Source organism: Rissa tridactyla, chromosome 5 (assembly GCF_028500815.1).
Source record: "Rissa tridactyla isolate bRisTri1 chromosome 5, bRisTri1.patW.cur.20221130, whole genome shotgun sequence".
Taxonomy (NCBI): Eukaryota; Metazoa; Chordata; class Aves; order Charadriiformes; family Laridae; genus Rissa; species Rissa tridactyla.
The window spans coordinates 32,382,206-32,404,315 of NC_071470.1; the positions used below are offsets into that span (position 1 = coordinate 32,382,206).

The following is a 22,110-nucleotide window of genomic DNA, read 5'->3' on the forward strand; positions in this document are numbered from 1 at the left end:
AACTTTCCCAGCCTCATTTTCCCGCACCGCCTGCCAAGTTTGATGGGAGTCAGCCTGAAGCCCTGCCCCTTCTCACTTCCTCAGGCAGGCCTGACGGATAAACCTGGGCTGCTGAGTATCGTAGCATCTGCTTATCTTTTCACCTACTAAAATTCATCTTTAAATGCTTTGCCCCCCAAATTTCTCCAAGTTAGAGCCCCAACCCTGCTTTTCTAAATATATATACTGTTTAAGAATTGTCCCCGTGGAATAGGCTGGAGCCTTTCTGTTTCCTTCATACGTTCCTAGCCAAAGCATTACCTTTTTCATCAGGGCATGGAGGATACCTACAGGGGCCTAGCGATACAAATCCCTCTGACTCACAAGCGGCATTCCCTAAAAGAGTCCTGCCGGGGTTCGAGCTCAGGAGGGCTGAGCTACGCTTTGCGTTGTTCTGGCTCTTGTCCTGCAGGACACCTCACGAAAGAGGACATACTCAAGCTGTTCTGTGACTTTAGCTGGCCTAACTCTGCAGCCCAGTGACGGTGTAAAATGAAGTGTCCCACGGCACTGTCTTTAAGTGGGGAAAAGCTGGTGGAAGCCACATTCAAATCTCCTTCCCTGTTCTTGTTAGTGCCTATATTGTAAAGTCCCAAACAATTGTTCTTGAAATGCTATTTGCAAAAATAGCATTTGGATAGTTTGCACGCTACATTTCCATCTGGAGCGGATCTTTTTTTCAGCAGTTCCAAACACACGGATACATAATGGAAAAAACTGTCATGGCTTGAATAATGGCACCATCGAACAGAGAGCAAAACTCACCAAGCGATGAATCCTGAAGAGTACTGAGCCCTCGAGGTACAATTTTGCAAAGCTGTTAAGCATGGATGTATGTTGTTTTAACCAAGCTGCTATTGTAGCACATAGCAAGATTTATTGTTCGCACTCCGAAGGCACATATCGATTCCTGGGATGTGCATAGCTGAAACAGTTGTTACAGAAAGTATATCTAGAGTATTAGATCTGAAGCACTGTATCTTGGCTCACTGTTCCGTCCAGTTCATCTATCCAATCTCTCTACCTTTGTTCATCAGTATCCCATGCACAGCGATCCCATCTTGCTTTTCAAGCACAACTTCTTAAAGCATCTCAAAATTTAATTGATTCCAAGATCACACCTAGGTCCCTTGAGCTTCACAATCACTTCCTCAGGAAACATTTGAGAAGCCATCTGTGTGTGCAAACCCAGTATCTGCTTTTGCTTTAGGAAGCACAACAATAGGCAATTCAACAAACTGCATCCAAGTCTCCATCAAAACGTACTGAATGACATGATGTGGAAGCAACCTGTGCCTGATTCACCAGATGAAACTCATCAGTAGCCGAACTCTGAGAAAGCTGATGGAGTTCTTTGACTACAGTATGCAGGGGTCTTTGCAGTAGCATGGGACTCTTCATGCTCTATCTACTGTAACAACAAAAGGCAGCACATTAAAAATCTCAGTTCTCTGGAGTTATCAGCTTTTCAGATTTAATACAATTTCTGCACTGTTTCCTGCTGTAATTTCCAGCTAGTGTGACTTAATGTTTGAAAATGGCACAAAATTAAGAGAACCAAAATGGATGTATTAATTTCATCTTGTGCTTTTTATAAAAATGCCATGATTTCTCCTGCAGTGCTTGTGATTCTGGACTCATGGATTTGGCAGTACAAATAGACTGACAGCAGGGTTGTAACATGGTGGCTCCCATGTGATTTAATCACAATCATAGTATTGAGATTATATAGTAGCAAACTGCATTTTAGGTCTGCTCCTTCCTCGCAAACAAACAATACACCAGCATTATGCTGGAATCATCCCAAATTCTGCAATATGGCTGTCTCAAGATGAAGGGGCAGCTTTGAGCAATGACTGTCAAATACTACAAGGCTGGGGTTTTATCAATGGCTGATGGAAGCCAGCTCAGGCCAGGGGAATGCCCTTCCTAAGGGGCCAAACCCAAGTGCCTCAGGCCAGAAGCAATTGTGGGTCTCTGTTCCACAGAATATGAAGCCTGCACATGCTTTCCACCCATTAACATGCTGGTGTTGGTTCACAGAGCCAACAGAGATAGGCAGAGCTGTTGGTTTATTTCTGTATCTTACGGTACGTACAACTCTCTGCCCTTCTGCTCAGGCTTTGCATTTGCTTTAAGAAGGATAGGCCCAAGGGCAGTTCTAGTCCCCAGGCACAGCCTGATGAACACCTGGGGAAGTGACATGTCCAGGAAAATGGCTGGTAACAAACATCGGCCATTTTGCCCACCTGCTCCCAGCTGTCCCTCATGGGTCAGCGCTCCAAAGTGAGTGTTTTCATGTCCAGATGAAGATATAGAGGCTCTCAACAGTGCCAGCAACCTCATTTTCTGGAGTAGAAAGCCAGGTCCTCAGTGTGGTGACAGCAGGTCTATCCTCTACCCTGAGGCTCTGCTCACGGGTGGCCATTTTGTCCATTCCTCTCACAGGTGCCATTCTAAGGGCGTACAAAATGGCACCTGGTCTAGGGCACACAAAATGGCGACACACCTCCAAATACAGCACCTTGGCCAGACTGGGTCTCTTCATTGCCTATGCATTTTCATCTGGTGCTTTAGCAAGCTTCTGGAGCGCACCACATCTCAGGCAGGTTTATGTGTATCAAAGACGTGCAAAATATGGTTGGTATCAAACACAAAACCGCGATTTTAGGTTTCGAGTTTTTCTTAACCGATTCATGTAAACCTTGATGTGCTTCTGCGCGCTGTGCTGTGGTTGCGGCACTTCTTGCAACATACAGCATTCTGCTCTCCATGCTCCGTGCTCAGCCAAGCCATGCCGGCAAGTCTGCAAAACTTCTCCCTGGCGAGGACGACAAGGATCCATGGCACTAGGTTCCTCGAGCGAGGTGCTGGCTGCTCGTCCTCCCTGGCTCTGTGCTCTCCACAGAGCCCGTCAGTCACTCGGGCAGAAGGGGCTGGATGTTTTCTCCAGGCTGGCAGCGACTGGGAGGAGTATACGGGTATCCAAATGGCCAACTGTTTGCCAGAAAACCTCACACTTGCTAATTCCAGACTGTGAAACTTACTCACGCGGTTGTTCGGGGAAAGGAAATACAAGCAGCATAGTTCAGGAATATATATTAGAAATGTGGACTAGAATTTGAAGTGAAGTTTTTTCATTCATTTCCAAGTAGAAAAATCTGTAACTTTATAAAAGGGTTTAAATGTACAACACTTGCTTCTTTATTTCCTGTATAAATTATCCAAATATTAGCTAAACAGGCAATAATTAGACATTATTTGTACTTTTGACACTAGAAGTCATACAGAGCTACGATGCCTAGAGATTTCACTTGAAAACAGTTGTAAGTCAAGGATTTTGGTATTTTCATATATAAATGACGTATTTGTTTTTAATACATCCACAAGTGAGACACAATGGTCTGCGTTCTTCTTATGAAAATAGTATTCCTCCATTGATGAATTTGGAAGCCAGAGATGGGAAACGAAACATGGCCTGTGCCTCAAAGCACCTGAGTGGCAAAGCTGTATCACAGCTCAAGAATTCCTGGTTTCCAAATTCTTCTTCAAGCTTATACTAAACTGCTACTGATGAGCTTTACATGCTCTACAGTCTGCTATACATTCAACTCCCACGCACACCTGAGTAGTGAGGGGCAGGCACAGTGTCTTGAGCAGTTAAAAAGAAAACAAATTAAACATCAGAGAAGATCGACTTGTTATAATATCATTATTGTGTCTTTGCAGAAAAAAAAAAAGATATAGATCCATAGTTTTACCTCAACTTTTTAATTTATTTATATGGAATGAAATCTGATGTAAAGAGAATCTGTCCTCTTGAGAAGTGTCATTCTGTCCCCATCTATAGTGTGCAGACCAGTAAAAACAGGTTGGTGTATCAACAGTTAATAAAACCAGATATATTCAGTAACTGGTGCTGCAGACACCATCTATCTTCAGTACCTTCATGCTTTTAAAATGATGAAATACCTTCAGTACCACTACAAAAAGGTTAGGCTTCTGTTTGTTATTTCACATGGTCAGGTCTTAAAGTATGGAGTCAACTCATGATCAGCTTGAGAAACAAAATTTATAGGATCAAATTTCTTTAGCCCTCAGTCCCTTGTTCCGTATATCTAGGGATAGGGCACAGAGGCTTTGCTCTCCCCAGGAAAACTTTTTACAATACAGTAAGGAAACTGTTGGAAATCCAACAGGCAGTTATTTTAGACACGCACAGAGTAAATAAAGCACTGTGTTAGTGCAAAACAGGCCTGAGTCACCTCTTGGGGTTTCCAGTAAGTTCATGAAGAATCCCATGTGGACATACAAGGGTAAAATTTGGGTCACAGTGTTGAGAAGACAGCTCTGATAATGATTTCAGCATGAACAGAAACATATGGAGTTCAAAGAAAGTATTCAAACAAGCCAGGCTGAACAAAAGGTCCATAATTTACTTGGAGACTTTTCTGCAAAGAGTTATTGCATGGAAAAAGTAGTGATGGATGTAGTGAACTGAAGCTTTAATAATGGGCATAGAATCATAGAATTGCCTAGGTTGGAAGGGATCTTTCAGATCAGCTAGTCCAACCATCAACCTATCACTGACAAAAACCATCACTAAACCACACTGCTAAGCATTATGTCTACCCGTCTTTTAAATACCTCCAGGGGTGGTAACTCAACCACTTCCCTGGGCAGCCTGTTCCAGTGTTTGATAACACTTCCAGTGTAAAAATTTTTCCTAATATCTAACCTAAATCTCCCCTTGCATAATTTCCTCTTGTCTTATCACCTGTTACTGGGGAGAAGAGACTGACACCCAGCTCGCTACAACCTCCTTTCAGGTAGTCATAGAGAGCAGTAAGGTCTCCCCTCAGCCTCCTTTTCTCCAGGCTAAACAACCCCAGTTCACTCAGCTGCTCCTCATAAGGTTTGTTCTCCAGACCCCTCACCAGCTTCATTGCCCTTCTCTGGACATGCTCACGCACCTCAATATCTTTCTTGTAGTGAGGGGCCCAAAACTGAACACAGTACTTGAGGTGGGGCCTCACCAGTGTCAATTACAGGGGGACGATCACGACATTAATGAGCATCTTCAATGTTAGTTCTTTTTTTATCTGCTAGGGACAGGGCTCTGTTTACACACAGACAGAGCAAGCAGATACTTGGGGTTCCTCATGTTGTAAATCTCTATCATGGATGGCTGCTCTGTGCTGCCACTGGTCCTTTTGTTTTTGCCTTTCCTCTCCATCATCTTTGAGCCAACTGGAACTACATGTTTCAGGGATCCAGTTGTCTCCCCCTTTGTCACCTAGCTGATGGAGCAAATGAGACAGGTTTGAGGCAAGTGGGCTCTGGTAAACTTTACCATGTGCTTCAGTCTCCCCAGGAATGATGAGGACAATGAAGTGGTTTTCTAACAGCCTCCTTGTGTTTCTCATTCTTCCCCGCTGGAGTTCAGGGAAGGAAGTTAACAACTTCAACTTCTTTTCTAGCCATATACATAGAGAAAATAACATAAGGACATACGCTTGTCCACATTGGGTTAGACCAAAGGCCCTTCTAGTGTGGGATCCTTCTGCAGCAGTCAACAAATTATCATGAGCATATGAGGGGAAAAATTCTTTCCTTCCTTGGCCCATGTGGAGTTGCAGAGATGCTGAGCGTGTGTTCAGAAAAGACCCCCAAGGCCTGTTCAAGGCAGAGCAAGAATCACAAATTGGAAAATCACCTTGTCTTTTCAGAAGTCTAGCAGACGGACTTCATTCATCACTGTCAGAAATTATATATTCAAAATGTTTACTGGAGCAAAAATCACGGAATCACGGAATCACGGAATCTTCAGAGTTGGAAGGGACCTCTAGAGATCATCTAGTCCAACTCCCCTGCTAGAGCAGGATTGCCTAAACCACATCGCTCAGGGCTGCATCCAGGCGGGTCTTGAAAATCTCCAGAGAAGGGGACTCCACAACCTCCCTGGGCAGCCTGTTCCAGTGCTCTGTCACCCTCACTGTAAAGAAGTTTTTCCGTGTATTTGAACGGAACTTCCTATGTTCTAGCTTGTGCCCATAAATGAAGCTAAATATTTTATACATATATCCATATTATACATACATATATATATTTGCAATTGATATTAGTTTTCTACCTCTATTTAACTTTTTTTGCCAAGAACACTCCTTAAGTGAGTGCTGCCTTTCTCCTTGGCTAGTAAAAGCAGCTGCAAATTAGTTTTCCCTTAATTTTCAAATCAGCAAGTACCAGTTTGCAATAGATGCTTCCAGCTCTTCCGTTTTCTCTTTGGGAACAAGCACAGCACAAAGCCTCCCTGAGACCTTCCGTGTTCTGCACATCTCCAGCTGAGGAGCCTGGGTTATTCACAACCACCTCTTCCATCTGCATTTCATTGCACAGCTCTCAAAAGCAAGTTCTGGAAAGCTTGGGAAATTCACATGCTGTGCTTGATGGGAGTGGGGAAAATAATCCCTTCTTTTGCATCAGAGCGCACAACATCTCTGTGCTCCCCATTTCAAATCCTGTCCCTGATACTGCTGTGCTGGCTGTGTCTGCAGCACGGCCCTCATTCGGAATGATTGCAGCCTCCGCTTACCATGCACAGCATATAAATCCTTAGGAGGCTGCAGCTCTGGTTTCTCAGTCAGGAGCACCAATTTGCCAGGAACTCAGCCAGGTTGCAGAAAGCAGGTATCTCTTCCCCTCCACACTTGCTCCCCTTCTCTCTCACTCACTGAGTCCTGGCCAAGGAAGGACTAAGCAGAACATTGTTTTATCCAAGGAGGTTTTCTTTCCTGTCTGCCAAGAGAGGGAAAGACAAACTTTCTGCCTTGTGCCAGTTCCAAAGGAAAAACATGCTTTCTGCTCCTCTGCCTTGAGAAAGGCACAACAGCCTCAGAGCCTTTTTTCTTTTAAATCACCTTTGAACTAAACTGGGATTCCTGTTAGCCTGCTTCAGCACAGCAAGTGCTTTGTCTCAGCAGGGTGAGATCTGTCTTCTGGTAGCAACCAAACAGCCTGCACCAGCCCCTTCCACAAGTCCCACTGCTACAGAAGGAGGTCTTGTCGCTGGGTACCAACCTGGGGCAGGTGAAGGAGGGGGTTGCTCTTAAGGGAACTACCTACACACTTTAGAGCCATTGCTTAGAAAATGGGGAATGTATATTGGATGCTTAGATCACCCAGGAGTTACCTACAGACTAGTTCTGGGTGCAAAGATATAACTGGTTTCTAAATATGAGATTTCCATCTGGGCAGGGTATTCCATGGGGCTTTCAGAGTATTCCACGCAAAAATATGGGCAAGGAACACCAGCCCATGCACTGGCCAGATTCAGCTAGCAATACTACTTAGCTGTGATGTTACCTAACAGGAATCTTCATTACAAGAAAGATAAACTGTGTTCCCACTTTTCAGAATGGAATCCAGAGACATGTCTTCAGAGAGCTGTCCTGAGACTCAGCTCAAAATTACTAACTTAGAATACATACAGAATTACACCCAAATAAGGGATCAACTCAGGTATGAGAAGCTGTGGAGATGTGGAGAACATTACCAGGATTTATCCATCACCTCGCCTACCCAGAGACAGCACCACGTTAACATGATTATACCATTTCTCTTACAGGGAGGACTTTGCTGTGCATCTTTACAGCCTACCACTTGCATTCCACCTTGTGTACAAATGCCACGTGCCCAGGGCTACCTGCAGCAGCACTGCACCAAAAGAAAAGAAGACACAGCTTGGTTTCAAAAGGTCACGAGAACTGCCTTGGCTCCGCAGCAAAACAGTGCTGCAAGCGTTGTGTGGGAAAACAGACTTTCTGTTTTAAGGCCTCCTGCAATTAAATCCTTTCGTAACATATACACTTTCTTCTAATAAGTGGAGACTCAAGGGGGTCCTAAATTTAAATTAACTTCATGAGCAATAATAAATTAAAGCTATCTCAATTTTTTTCTTCATGTCATCATAGCAATTATAAGGAACTTTATCACAACCACCACGTACAGAGTATGGGGTCCTTAAAAAAGCTCACAAAAATCATTACAGTATTTTAATTTCAAACAAGAGTGAGTTTGACTTTATACTTCAGCAAATAAGAATACATTCATAAATTTAGCCCAAATACAAGATTTGTGTATTTTCATATTCAAAATAGTACTTTTTTCTCTGTGGATTTTCCACCTAATTAAAGACCAGATCTTTATTAATGCATAAGCACTGTCATTTTTCAAATCAGTAACAAAGCACACCAAATACTATAATGCATCTTGCCTTTTTATTGTATTGTATTATAGACAAAGAAGAGTACATACAGAATAATCACTGCTATCAAAACTGTAAAGTTGCAGTGTCACTCTGATCCCTTGGGGAGCCAGAGAACATCCACTTGTCATTCATTCCACCTTTTTAATGTAACAAGCTGCATATATCAAAACTCAACTGTGAGCAACCATTTTTCTAAATAAAAACAGTCAAAAAACAGTGCTTGCTAACAGGACTTTGCAAGATTCTTTAAGGTATATGTAGAATAAGCATGCACAATAGCAATACAAAACCATAGATGTGCTGCCCCCTGAAAAGGTGAGCTGTGCTGGAAAATTCACAGGTTCAGTGCTGGAACTCCACCTCCTGCAAAAAGCCACCTCAAAATCTGTGTATTACTTTGGTACAAGTCCAAGCGGGAGTAAAGTAACCTGAGGCTGGCATTTTGCAAAGGAGTTGTGCTAAACCTATCGTTTTATCTGTAAAATAAAATATAGTCTATGATAAGAACCTCTATTGCTTCCCATCAGTCAGTTACCAGTGCTACAGTGGAGTGTAATGCTACTAGAAGCAATGTGTTGCTGTGTCATGCTGCCTCTCTTTTATACAAACTAGGTCCTGATGACCTATAAAGTGTTTTTCTGGAATACTACAAAGGACAAAGCAAATTTCCTACTTGAAATGCAGGTGCAAGGAAGCTTTTCCTTGCTGAGAACCACACGCCTTTCAAACAACTTTGGCAGAGTATAGGGTAATACACCCCTTTGTGTTACTGAGTATGACTGCACACAAAATACTAAGTTGGCAGTGGGTCACCGTTCCCTATTTCCCTGTTCCTACTGTGGTAGATAAAATGGGAGAGAAGCAGCTTGGAAACGCACAGGTAGCTACCACCATAACTTACTGAGCAGCCTGACACCAAAATATCAGCCACCTATAGGAAGACAGGCATATTAATAAGAACTGGTAAAAGGACTTTGAAAACCACAGCTGTTGATACTGCTCCCATACTCTTGTTTGTATAAAAGTTTCTAGCCTGTACATAGATGCTCTCGCTGATGTACAAACCTCTACTAATTATACTTTGGGGATGACATTTTAAGCACTATAAAAAAATCTATTACTATCTACAAGAACTTTCCACTGGGGCCCTTTTCTGCTCTTCCCACTACTCCCCACCCCTACCCCCCACCCCCCATCCCCAAACAAAGGAAAAAAAAAAAAGAAAAAAAAAAAGAGAAAGGATTTGCTATTCTTTTTCAAAGAATAGCAAGGTGCAATTTTAACTACTACTACTACTACACTGCCTAAATTGTCTCACACTGACTGCAGCAGGAATATTAATAGTATCAGCACTGTAACCCACCACTATGGAGTGTAAAGTCCATGCAAGAGCTATGGCCCATTTTAGAAGAACATAAATATTTCTCAAAATACAGTTTGCAGGAGACTCCTGGGCATGCAGGCGTTCTGCAGGCTCCCTGCCAACGCTCTCTGTAGAGGCCAGTTTGAGTGGTTCAATCCAGTATGTGATTTGCTTAATGAAAGACACTTCTCTAGAAGATTTTGGCAGACGCAATCAGTTCAATTGCCAGGCGGTATTCATGTGATTACAAATGTTACTGATCACATTAGATACTTAATAAATCTCTCCAAAAAGATCACAGCTACTGTGTGGCTCTGAAGAAATTAAAACTGTGATACAGATTACTGTGTTTGCTGTGTACAGGACTATTGATACAATTGGGAACAAATACCTTCCTTGGACTGCCAAGCAGTCAGTGACAACTATTCATTTCTATATAAAGCCATGACTGCTTATTTGTAAATGTTTAGCTATGTACTATTGCAAAGCCGCTTCCTTTTCATGTTAAGGACACGTTCTACCATAAATACATTAAACAGTTTGACTTCACTGACTTTCACAGATCTGTGGCAAATCACATGCGCTGAGGGGTTGGCTTGAGAGTCCAAGGACAATTTTGGCTTGAAATACCAGAAAAGTGAGATGCTATCCTTGCATAAAACCCATGAATGAGACTTTGGCACTGTTTCTTCTGTTGACGTTTTCAGCAGTTGCAATATCACATACAGTAATGATAAAACACATCAAAGCAAAACTGATCTAACTGAGCAGTACCTGTTTGGATAAAAATTGTTTTCCTTGCAGTGCGGCACAACTTCCACTCTGAATCTTCCTGTAACTTATTGAAGAGCATTTTAAAAATGAATAAATGTTCATTGGCCAAATCCCAGTGCTCATTTCAGTGTATTGCATGAAAGCAGTCACACAGGCCTCTCTTTTCTGCTCTCAGGAGGAGGGTTTCTGTCTGCAAAAAAAACATGAAATCAAAGAACTGAATATATCACTTTAAAAGAGTATATAATTGATTAGATCTGATCCCTCCACACAGCTGTAGTCAAGGTGCTTTGCTGAGTCAAAAATCATAGTTATTAGTGCTGGTTTTCATCCAGAAAAAGTGATGAAATAAGTATATTCAGAACCGAGATGCATGGAGAGTATTTTTATAGTTTAAATGTTTTCATTTTCACAGTTAACTTCTAGGGAGTAGGCTGTCAAAATTATTAAAGTGTCCTTTATAAATGCTGAGCAAAATTCCACTTTCAACTGCACTGCTCTTAATTCCTTTGCAGTGATTGATGGTTTCCTGTTGACAATGTCTTCAGTACGGTATAATTTAATTGCGCCAGATAGCGTGTGCTGAGGAGCCAGTTGTGCTCTCAGTCATACTGCTGTTTCTCTAGAACAACTCTGAGTTCAATCCAGCTGTCAGTTTAACCTTGTTGTCTGAAACTCATAATCTTTCTGGGCAGATCTAGACTTGAGTTTGTGGCTCTTATTTTAACCGGAGTTGATTTACTGACAGTTGCCCTCTTATCAACTCCATTTGGAGCCATGCCTCCACAACTCCATCAAAAGCTTAAAGAACATTCTCTATATACAACATTTTAAGTTACTTGCCCTTGTTTTTGGACCGTCTTAGTGGAAAAACATTTCCAAGCTTTTTTTTCTCTGTATCCAGGAAAAAAATTTAACTTCAGATCCTCAAAGATATTTAAGCATCATTTATTTAACTACAATCAAATAACTTAAATCTTTTGTGGGCCCTAGTCTCACTCTTTGAGAAAAAACAGGCTGAATTTCTCAAATGGCACCATCATTTCCAAAGCTGAGTCTCTTGCAAGACCTGAAATAATATTATTGATGCAAGCAACTCACATTAGCAAGTGCAATTGTTACTGAAGAAAACCTTCTTCCTGAGCATATTTGGTGGTTTTCACCTTGTGGTCACTTAACTAGCTTGTAGACTGACTTTGAAGAGTTTCTTGAGGAGAAAAAAGAGTTACCATTCACCATGAATGGGTTTCCCATCTGCACTGGAAAAAAAACATTAAAGGTTGAAAACCACTTGTTAACAAATTATCTAAAAGCTCTGTGAAACAACAAGATCTTCAGCCTGCTGGTGTTCCTCTGACATGATGCTTCCTGACAAATTAGAAACAGCAAAGGGCTAATTAACAAAGACACACAGTTTCCAAAGGAGTAGTTGGGCACTTCTACCTGGGAACCTGCTCCACCAAGGTCTGTCTTCCTTGTCCAGCAGTGCCTCTGGCCCCCAGCAGTTCCCACTCTCTACTACTCATTTCTTGTTCTCAGACTGCAAGTTTTTTGCAGTGAGAGGCTGTTTCAGAACTGTTTTTCCCTCCCCTCCACAGCCCTCTATCCTTTTCAACTCAAACTTTTGATATCCACCTTTGCATTAAAGAGGACTTGGTCACTTTCCTTGTCTGCTTTCACTTATCGTCTTAGTGCTATGGCAGGCATTATTAAACACTGCTCCTCGCTTGTACAATGCAATCCTGGATGAGTGAACGCTCTCATTGTTGGGAGCCCAGTAGAAATCATTGAATTATCTTAACATCAAACAGGCTTATTGGATTTCACTGTAATGCCAACAAGCTGTCACTGCTACCACAAACCCTGCCTAGGCATCACTCATGACTATTTACAGGCAGGAAGAGCAGCTCTGGGAGCACTCAGTTGTAAACTGAAAGACTATGAAAGAGAAGCATCAATTCCAAAAATTACATGCGGCCCTGTTGGCATTGGCTTAGGAAGTCCCTGATAGGAACAGTCCTGCATGGGGCTTGCCCTTGTAACAACAACTTTCAAGACTCAGGAGTTGTTGAATGAAGTTATTTATGTGCAAAATTTGAGAAATCATACCTGGTCAGCATGAGCCAAGCACCAGCAGTTGAGTAAGGTTATGGAGGCTGTACCTTTCAGAGAACAGAAGGCCTTATGCCATTTGTAGGGCTCTGGCCACTGCATTTCACTTTAGTATCTCTGCATCATTCATAACTTGCATTTAACTAAAGCATCTCTTCCAAACAGGCCTTTGGACTCTCAATTCAAACGCTGGAAAAGATGGGCAGTAATATACCCTTTCTCTACTTGTAGTATTAAACTCTGACAGTTGTCAAAGGGTAGGTGATGTTCCAAATAACTGGGTATGTTTCTTTTTGTGACACTTGCTGTGCCCCTGGTTCTGTAATACTGAGAGCTGTCTGAATCAGTGCCTTGGCATCTCAGGCCTGTCCAGGTCCCCACAGAAACAGAAGCTTATCTTGTGGCACTCTGGGACCAACTTCTTCCTTTATACTCTGCCTCACCTCTTATAAGACAGCATTGCTCTCTGATGGGTTGTATTCTCACTCCACCCTCCAAATAGAATAGCCAACACAGATATGTCTGACTATCTCTGTAAGTGGCATTAAGGAATTGTGCTGCTTCTATTGCATTCAAAAAAATCTCCCCAGTGCAACTTAGACAGAAATTTAGTACCTCCTTTAATTTCCCATGTAAAGCCTGGTGACAGTGTAAGAGCCAACACAGCTGCGATTGCACATGGTCTTGACGTGTCATGTCAAGACCTATGATTCTATGTGTCGGTACAAAACGTTTCAGCTGAACCTAATCCAAACAGGTGAAACCTCACTGTGCACCACGAACAGCCCAGCACAGCTACTGGAGGTAAAGCCCCCCTATTCACAGTCTACCACTTAACAGTTATTTAGTATTACGCTAGTGCATGGGAAACTTTTGCAATGCAACCTGTACTGCACTCAGAGTTCTGCCCTAATCAGTTTGCTATTGATAGCTCAAGAAAGCTAAAGTCGCTCCAATCTTATTGTATAGGGTCCTCTGTGATTGCCCAAGGTCACAAGAAACCAAAGGCAAAGCAACATAATTGCCTTTCTGTGTTATAGTTTGAGACATATAATTGATTTATATCTCTCTGGTTGCCTCTGCTGTGAATGACAATTTGAGCGGAGCGTGAACAAGGAGCCCTTCTCACCTACCAACAGAGAATGCACTGCCCAGAAGCACTGAGTGGGCACCTAAAAGAACTGGGAGTTGTGGCTGCGATGTGGCTTCGCTCCCCACAAGCTGCTCTACTGTCGTGTTGCCAGTGTTAATGGAGTTGTTAGGGAAGGAGAGGTAGTACAAGACATACATGAGGGGGGCTTTATTAGAGGTGAGGGACCTCCTGCCCCTTGCAAACTTCAGACTGCATGGGAGCCACTGTGCTAAGTCCTACCCCAGTCAGTGTTTGTACATACTTATGAACGTACATGTATGCATTGCTAAAATCAGGGCATTTAACACACCCTCGGGTTTTGTTCGTTGGGACCTCTGCAGCACAAGATCAGCATGTGAAGTTGCAAACTGCCCTGTGTGCTGTGGTAACTACTTAAGCAAATGTGCTTCCCCCTTTTTCACAGAGTATCGATCCATGAGCAAGGAGTATATGTGCTTCCCTTTCCTCTCCGCCAGTCCTGCCTGCCACCTTCTTGCTCTCCTGTTCAGTTTCTGCTTCCAGTGAACAGTCAGTCCACAGCTCAGAAGCAACGCTGTGAGATAAAGAGTAAATAATCTTTCTTGTTCTTCTCTCCTTCATACATCTTCTTTACATCTCTATTTGATGCAGGGACTGTCTGGGGTAATTCTTCAGCCTGTTATGCAAGAAGTCTGACTAGATGATCTTTAATGAACCTCTCCAGCCTGTGAAAAATAATCTGTACTTGGTACAATCCTATTTGCTGAAATGGAAGTGAGTCAGCAGAGATGTCATGTCTGCTGTACACAGACAGGCAGACCTGGCCACTTGTAGATAAAGGCTAAGTAGAAGCACTTCTATACAAACACATACCCGTGTGTCTAGATTATACGCCGTCTTCTTTAAATCCTGCAACGCCCTCTGCATGAACTCAAACGCATGGCAGTCAACACAGGGACGACCTGGAAAAAGGTACAGAAGCAAACATCACCGTCAGACCATGAAATTTGGAGTGCGGCAGTACAGAGGGGGAATATTAAGAGACCTTGCAATGTCGGGAGAAAACCCATTTTACCAGGCACCCACTCCTGTGTGTGTACAAAGTTAGGGCTGCCTGTGGACAGGGCTCTATTTATCCTTGTGCAAATGTGTAAGGACCACAAAAACACAAGAGCATTTTGCTGCGTGTGCTTTTCTGAACATAGTTCAGGCTTGATTCCGTCGGCGCTGTGTGCCTTCAACCCCCAGCCTCTCCCCTTAAAATGGAAATCCTCAACCCTCCTCAGACATGGGTTAATTCTCAAGCGATACACTGAAAATAGCAGTTTGCAGTGGTTCAGAAATCAGACAGGCAGGTCTGTTTTTACAGGAGCTCTTACAGAGCAGCTTGGCAAGGGACAGTGCCAGATCTGTATTTGCTTCCTTTCACCTGCTGCTGTATTTTTTCTCTGCCAGGAATGCAAAGCATCCCACTGGCTCTGCAGCTGGTGCCAGTGTGTGTGCACAGAGGGGCAGGGCAGGGAAAAGGCAGAGAAGAGGAGGAGGAGGAGACGACTTCACAATAACTCAAATGGCTCACTTCTGGACCTGGGCATTTCTGCTCTGCCAGGATTCACCCTGCACTGAGATCATCAGGCCCTTTTGTTCAGTCACAGAGTTGATCAAGTGTGGGTTTTCAGAAGAAATTGCAGATACTGGAGGAGAGGCAGGGGGTAATGGGGAGAGAGGACTTTTTACGTTGATCACAGAGCCCTCATGTTGGAGGGAGTGCTGAAATCCTTGACTACAGGCAGCCACTTGTGCTGCTCTGACAAAGCAAACAGGGTGCAAAGCTGCTGCTGAGATAGCTGGGGAGCCGCCCGGAGCCCGGGACCTGCTGTGCGGCACCGCACCACCCCGCGCCTGCCACCCTGCTGCCAGCACGCGCTTCCCAGTTGGGTCTGATGGAAGGGAGCAGCCAGAGTGCTTCTTGGTCCCCAGCATGCCTCTTAGGGGCTTTGAGCTGTTCAGAAGGTGTTTCACTCCCACCCATCCTCTTCCATCTCTCTTCCACGCAGCTGACATCCCAGGGAGACCCAGGGATCAAGCCAGGGATTTAATTCCAGGGATATGGGGAGATGCAAAGTCCCCACCTCTATAAGAACAGCATCACTCACAAAGACTCTCTCTCCAGGCCTGAGAGGACTAGCAACAGGATGGTTTTGAGCACGTTTTAAAGACACTCAACCCCCTCCTGTTTTCAGTATTTCAGTAATTTGTTTTCACTTCAGATCATGGAGCAGAGCCCTTAGAAAGAATCTGCATCCTCAGTCTGCTGTCAGCAAATCCATCATTCGCTCGGTGCCATGGTCTGCTCCCTCCCCTTGCTGTGGTCTTCTCAGAAAGCACTCTGTCCTGGCTCCACCTCGGTGAAATGCTGCATATCCTGAAGTGCTTGTCACTAAAGTGTTCTCAAAATCAGAACTTGTTGGAGAAAAAACAAACTACGGGTCACAAATTAATGTCTCCTGCTCTGGCAGTGTGGAGTAAGCGTCTTTGAGGAGAGACATGAATTCTATAGTCAATCACTGCCAGCCACCCAGGAAGTCTTTCCAGGCCCTCATGAAGGCCATGGCTGTGTGGGATCATTCACTGGTATTTATGGCAGCCAAGTGCTCCCATGTGGACAGGGAGGTACTAGTGGAATGTCACAACCATGCCAAGTGGTTATTTCTGCCACCCCTGTAAAAGCAGCTGCCCTGACATTAAAGAAGCTTCTGCAGGAAAATGGTGGTGGCACTGAGGACACCTGCCTGTGCAGCTCTGTGTGTCCTGGATCCGAAGCTCCTAACACACCACTGCTCTTCAAACCCGCAGTGCAGATGCAGCCAGTTTCACCATATAATGGGATATTCACTCTCTCATATAGTTTCCTGGGCTGTTGTCCTTGGTGGAAGGTCCTTCTCCAGGCACAGCTGTCTCTGGGTGAGGTTAGCACCCGTGCCTGCTAGGAGCTAGCAGCCCTGCGGCGCTGGCAGTGGGAGAGCTCACATGATTCTCCAACCAGCTACATGCCAGGATGGGATGCATCATTTTGACTCCCAGTGGTGTGGAGAGGACTCACTGAAGCAGCGTCACTGGCAGATGAGAGGACAGCTGTACCTGGGAGGAGGTGATGAGCAGCTGGGGAGGTGGCTGGCTATAAACTCTTTCACCCATGCAGCCCTGCAGAGCACACAGCTGTTTGGCACTCTGGGGAATTGAATTAAGGCAGTGAAGGTCTTTCTGTCAAGTATCTTGCACGAGCACAGAAGAACCTGAGGGCAGTTCCCCAAATAGAATAGGGACAATACACCACTACCTGGAAAACCTGTAGCTACAGTCAGATTTTTACCAGCAGAGCTGCCCAAGTCCTGACTCTAGCCGGGCTTTTAATCTATTATACTAGCCAGAGTCTCGCAGTAGCCAATAGCAGATACTTAAGGAAGGTACAAGAATTAGCCTCTAGCAATGTTCTTCTATCCTACCAAAAGGTTGGAGAATATCTTGAATCTGGCTGATGTTTCTGTATCTGATAAGGCCTCCAGGAATTTTTCTCACATTAATTTGCCCCCTTGCTTCCTGAATCCATGTAAACTTTTGGCCTCTACAGCATCCTGTGGCAATGAGTTCCATAGCTCAGCTATTCACTGCGTGAACAAAATACCATTCCTATCTGTTCTGAAGTTAACATCTGCTGCTTTCATTTCCTGCCTCTAGTTTTTGCACTGGAAGGGACAGCTATTACATATTCGCCACCTTTGTCCCATTTATGACTTTGCTGCTCTCCATCAACCCCTGCCTCAGCGTCTCCTTTCCAGACCGAAGAGCTGAGCTGGTAAGCTGGCCTGTCTGGCTGGACTTATTCTCTCTTCATGCTCACAGTATTTTTAGTAGGATGCCTGTGGACATTTCCTCAAAGTAATGATATCTAAAGGTCTGTTTTCACAAAGGTTTTAAACAAACAAATCTAAATATAGGAGCAATCCCACCCTGCTTTCTGTCCTTGGCTACATGTTCCCACACCTTCCTTTGCTCACAGCAGGAACGGCCATGCAGTTGCCTGGTTTGCTGGATCGCTGATTTATTTTCTCCAGATCAGATCCTGAATGCCCAAGTTCTGTGGCCAGAACAAGAAATAGGGCAAGGACAGGAGGCCAGGTTATGGGGAGGAGGAAGCCAGAGGCAGCATAGGCTTACATCAGCTTAAAGCAATCATGAAACCAAACCTTAAGTCCCATCATAGCAAAGTACAGCAGAGTGCTATTAATTCCTTGCTGACAGCTGGGAACAGACTATCATTCATAGGGAGACTTAACAGGTTTGTGGATTAACATAATGAGAATTATCAAGTCAGCTATAATTCTTTAAATGGGTCCTGTCAGCACGAAGACTGTATGTGTCTTTGTGTGTTTGGGGAGAAGTGGGGGAGGAGAGCTTAAATTATGCTTCTTGGCTTCTTCTTGGTGAAAAACTGGAACTGAAAGCATTGTGGAAGTCTAATTTACTTTTCCTTGCATGCACATGGCGTTTACTCTTTGTATTTCATGCACCTTGGCTAATGAAAACAGACTGACCAGCTTCTGTTCTTCAAATTCCACATTCCAGCTTTCACAGTGGGTGATCTGGGCTATAAATGCAATGGGAGGTTGGGGAAATTACTTAATATTTTTAGCGTATTGCACTGAACTTTAAAGAAAATAATCCGCAAACATTAGTAACACCACTTCATACTTGAACAGTCTTTTGCATATGCAAAGTGCTGCATAAGTATAAGCACATGATTAATCACTGCTAATTAGCATTATTCATAAAAAGCTGGGCCTGGCTCTCTGGCTGGCAGGAAGTATGCCAAGTGGAGAGCAGGTGATGGTACTCCGAGCCAGATATTGGTGCCACACAGAGGGCAGGATCTCTCTGCAACACTAAGAAGAACCCTGACTCACACGCAGGCTTCTCTCCTGTGAGTCCTGCACCTCCCACACTTGCAGGAGGGCGTTGCTGCCCCTCTGCTGCTCGTGCTGCTGCAGAAGGGACACATTTCTCCCGCCAAGTGGGAGAGAGGTTGTAGTGCTGTGTGGTCCATGAGGGACTGTTCCTGCTAAAGGCGTGTTCCCAGTTCCGTGTCGCACACCTGGGAACAAAGGAAAGCATCGAACACCACACCGGTTTGCCCTGCAGAAGGACACTTGGTATGGTCCGTGTACGTCATGTATCCCTGTCCTCTTTTTCTCCCTGGGTCATCCAGGATCACACAGACACCATTTTACCTGGGCTGACAGTATGGACTTAAGTGCCAGCAATAGGGAAGGTGTGCGCATGTCCTGCAGTAGCACTGGCCCCCAAAATGGGTCAGTACCCAGGAGGATCAAGTCCTTGATGAGAAATAGCCAGTGGAACTGACACCAAGCAGGAAAAGATCCAGAAATGTCTGTACTAGATCACATCAAAGGTCTGCCTGGCCCAGTGTTCTGTCTCCCATGAGATATGTGTCTTGCAGTACATTAAATGTGTCTAGGAGCATTCCCAAGCTTTGAGAGCAGCTGGCATGGGGACAACTCATTTCTGGAACAGTAAACTCTGTCTCTGAGGTAGGCAAGTGACCTCCTCTCATGGACAAAAGTGTGCCAGGGACCATCCTAGCAGGTTACTAATACAGTCATGTCCTCATGCCAAGAAACATCTGTGGACACTGGTTATAGATGTGACTTTCATGGCCAACAATGGATACCCATGAAAGAGCACAAGAACAGGGCAAATATGGAGGGATGTGTCCCCAGAGACCCTCCCAGGCCTCAGGAATATGCTGAGGCAGCTCCTGAGCCAGAATAAGTGCTGCTGTATCCAACAGCCCTTTCTAAGAGTTTTTCCTAATCAGTTCTGCAATCTTATGCAAACTTTTAGCATCCACAGTGTCCTAAGGGAGGAGTTCCACAGGTTAACTATCAGGAAGAGCCCTGATGGATGAAGGAAAGTACCTGGACCACCCAGCAGCTATACAGCACCCTCAACAAGTGGCTGATTAGGAGCATCCTGAGTTCCTTGTTGTTTTGAAGCCCTGCAGTAGCACAAAAAAAATTAAGATTCATGATGAGCTGAGAGTCTGGCCTGGCCTCAGCCATAAACGTTGTTACGCATTCATAGCAATGCTACCAGCCTCCATTACTCAGGACAGAGTAGCATGTCTCTGCAGAAACACTGGCTGCAGAAACACTCTGAACTGCCCTTCATTCCTCACTTTCACATGCAGGAGTAAGACAAGACAAGAAATCTTTCTCAAGGGCTCTTCAGGGGAGTCCGTAGCCTAGCCACAGGATATCAAAACCATGAGATAAATCCTTGAGATTGGGGTCTGAGACCCTTGCCAAGAGTTTTGTTCTACAGATGAAATAGGAGTTTCCACTACACAGGCAGAACAAGAAATCAGCATATACTTTTCCCAAAAATGTGTTGACTTGCCTCTGCTAACATGGACACACAAAAGGCACATACAATTTATTTTTCCAGCATTATTTTCTCTTTGAGGACACAAAATGGACTACCTGCCACTAAACTTAATAAAGTTAATTAACGCATGCCTGGAAAACAGACACAAAAAATATAGGTGAGGTCTGTTTTAGAACAGACCAACCCCTAGCACTAATAAAAAAAGAAGAAAATGGAAAAAGAAGGGAATTCCATATTTAAGTCCTGTAGAGACAAATACACATAGGTGTATTTGAAAACTAGTAATAGAATTATAGGAGAATGAAATGCAGTGGCTAAATAAGGTCGTGTTAAATATTTTGGTAGTCATGTAAGATGACAGCTGTGATACAAAGTAAGCATGACTAAGAACTAGAGATCGGTTTGTATACAATTACCTTCCTTTTTCTTTTTTTTTTTTTTTTTGGTCTCCCAGAGGATATTTTAAGTTTTTAATGAGTGGCTACTTCCCGTTTGCTGTCACCAAAACACCCTGAGAACATTGACTCCGTCCCCTAATATCTTTGAACTATTGCATCATTTTGGAGCAGAGAAAGTTTAACTAGAGACTTGCCCAAAATGACTGAGGAAGCTAATACAGAGCTGTGATCCAAATTCAAGAGCTTCCAGCTCCATGGTGTGCTCAAGTCAGTCTGTCATATTTATTTATTTTTTAGGTTTGCAGGATAGCAGCAGAATTTCAGAAATCTGTATATACTTTACAAATACACCGTTTGGGTCAACTTCCCCTGTGTCAATCTATAGTAGTTACAAGAAAGTTGAACTTGAGCTATTGTTCCAACCAAATACTAAAATAAGCAAAATGTAATGCCCTAGCAGAGAGAAACACAAACTTCCTTCTAACAATATCTAGACTAGCAAGGACTTAATATGTATTGAGGCAAATCTGGAAACAAAACTCTCGAGAAACAGATCTAAAAGACCTACAACCAAAGAGCTTTAAAACAAGCTTCAATTAAAATTATAGGATTCGGTTAGTATTTTTTCCCAAATCACTACTAATCCTTTGCTTGCTTGCTGTTGTTACAAGTGCTGTTTTCATGTGCTTTGCTGACACATTACAAATTCATCGTTACTCCCTTGCTAATCAGGCAATGCAGCATTCCCTCTGGAGCTTAAGGTCTGTGTGGCTGCTGTGGGTTAAGTGGAGGAAACAAAGCAGGACGTGGTGCAGCGGGAGGGCGTGAGTGCAGCACGGCAGGTACCTACTTTCTGCTGGAATGACACTCCCAGAGTCCTGGCTGGCTCCCACAAGCCTCACGCTTAGCAGGCCAACCACCGAGATGAACGGGATCACCACGCGCATCACGCTCCAGACAGACAGCAACGCCATTACTCTCATCAATAATTCAAGCTTTCTTCCCTGCCTGAAATGAGGAGAAATAGTGAAAATCAGCAGTTTGCTCCCGGCGCACTCACCACAAAGGAGCGGACAAGACATGATAAGCACAGACCCACATGTACGCGCAAACCCCCATGCACACATCACTGCAGTGACATGCCACGGGCTTGCGATGCACCCCCAGGACCAGTTTGCCAAGTACCTGATCTTTCTCTTCGCCTGCGTGCCAGACCCTTGGAGCAGCTGTAGCGAGCAGGCGAGGCTCCAGCAGCCACTCTGAGCATGCGTCCCCCCTGCATCCCCCCTTCCCTGATTAGGGTCATTGCCATGGAGATTTGCTATAGCAACACTGAAAAATTGGAGCTGCCAAGTGGAGAAGATTTAAAGGGACCACAATGTGGTGGATGGTTGCTGCTGTACTGTACTCCTCCTCTGCTGTCGCTCCCCGAAGGCCACGTCCTCTCCTTGGTGAACACTGGCTGCTGCCACCCACATGAGAGGGTCTTAGGCAATTTTTGTGTTTGTTGCTTTTATTCCCAAAGGGACTGTGCTGAAATATGCAGCTGCCATCCCTTGCTTTAACTGTAACTCACTTA

At 44.1% G+C, this 22,110-nt stretch overlaps 1 protein-coding gene across 1 annotated transcript; it reads right to left on the minus strand.

The window, feature by feature from the left end:
- Positions 1-9,552: 9,552 nt before the first annotated feature.
- C5H4orf48 (chromosome 5 C4orf48 homolog) lies at positions 9,553-21,800 on the minus strand. Its single transcript, XM_054203159.1, has 4 exons — positions 21,717-21,800; positions 21,382-21,539; positions 14,542-14,630; positions 9,553-10,635 (listed from the first exon to the last, which is right to left on the minus strand). The coding sequence occupies exons 2-4, from the start codon at positions 21,512-21,514 to the stop codon at positions 10,570-10,572; spliced, it is 288 nt and encodes a 95-aa protein (XP_054059134.1). The 5' UTR covers positions 21,515-21,539; positions 21,717-21,800; the 3' UTR covers positions 9,553-10,569.
- Between the last annotated feature and the right edge of the window lie 310 nt (positions 21,801-22,110).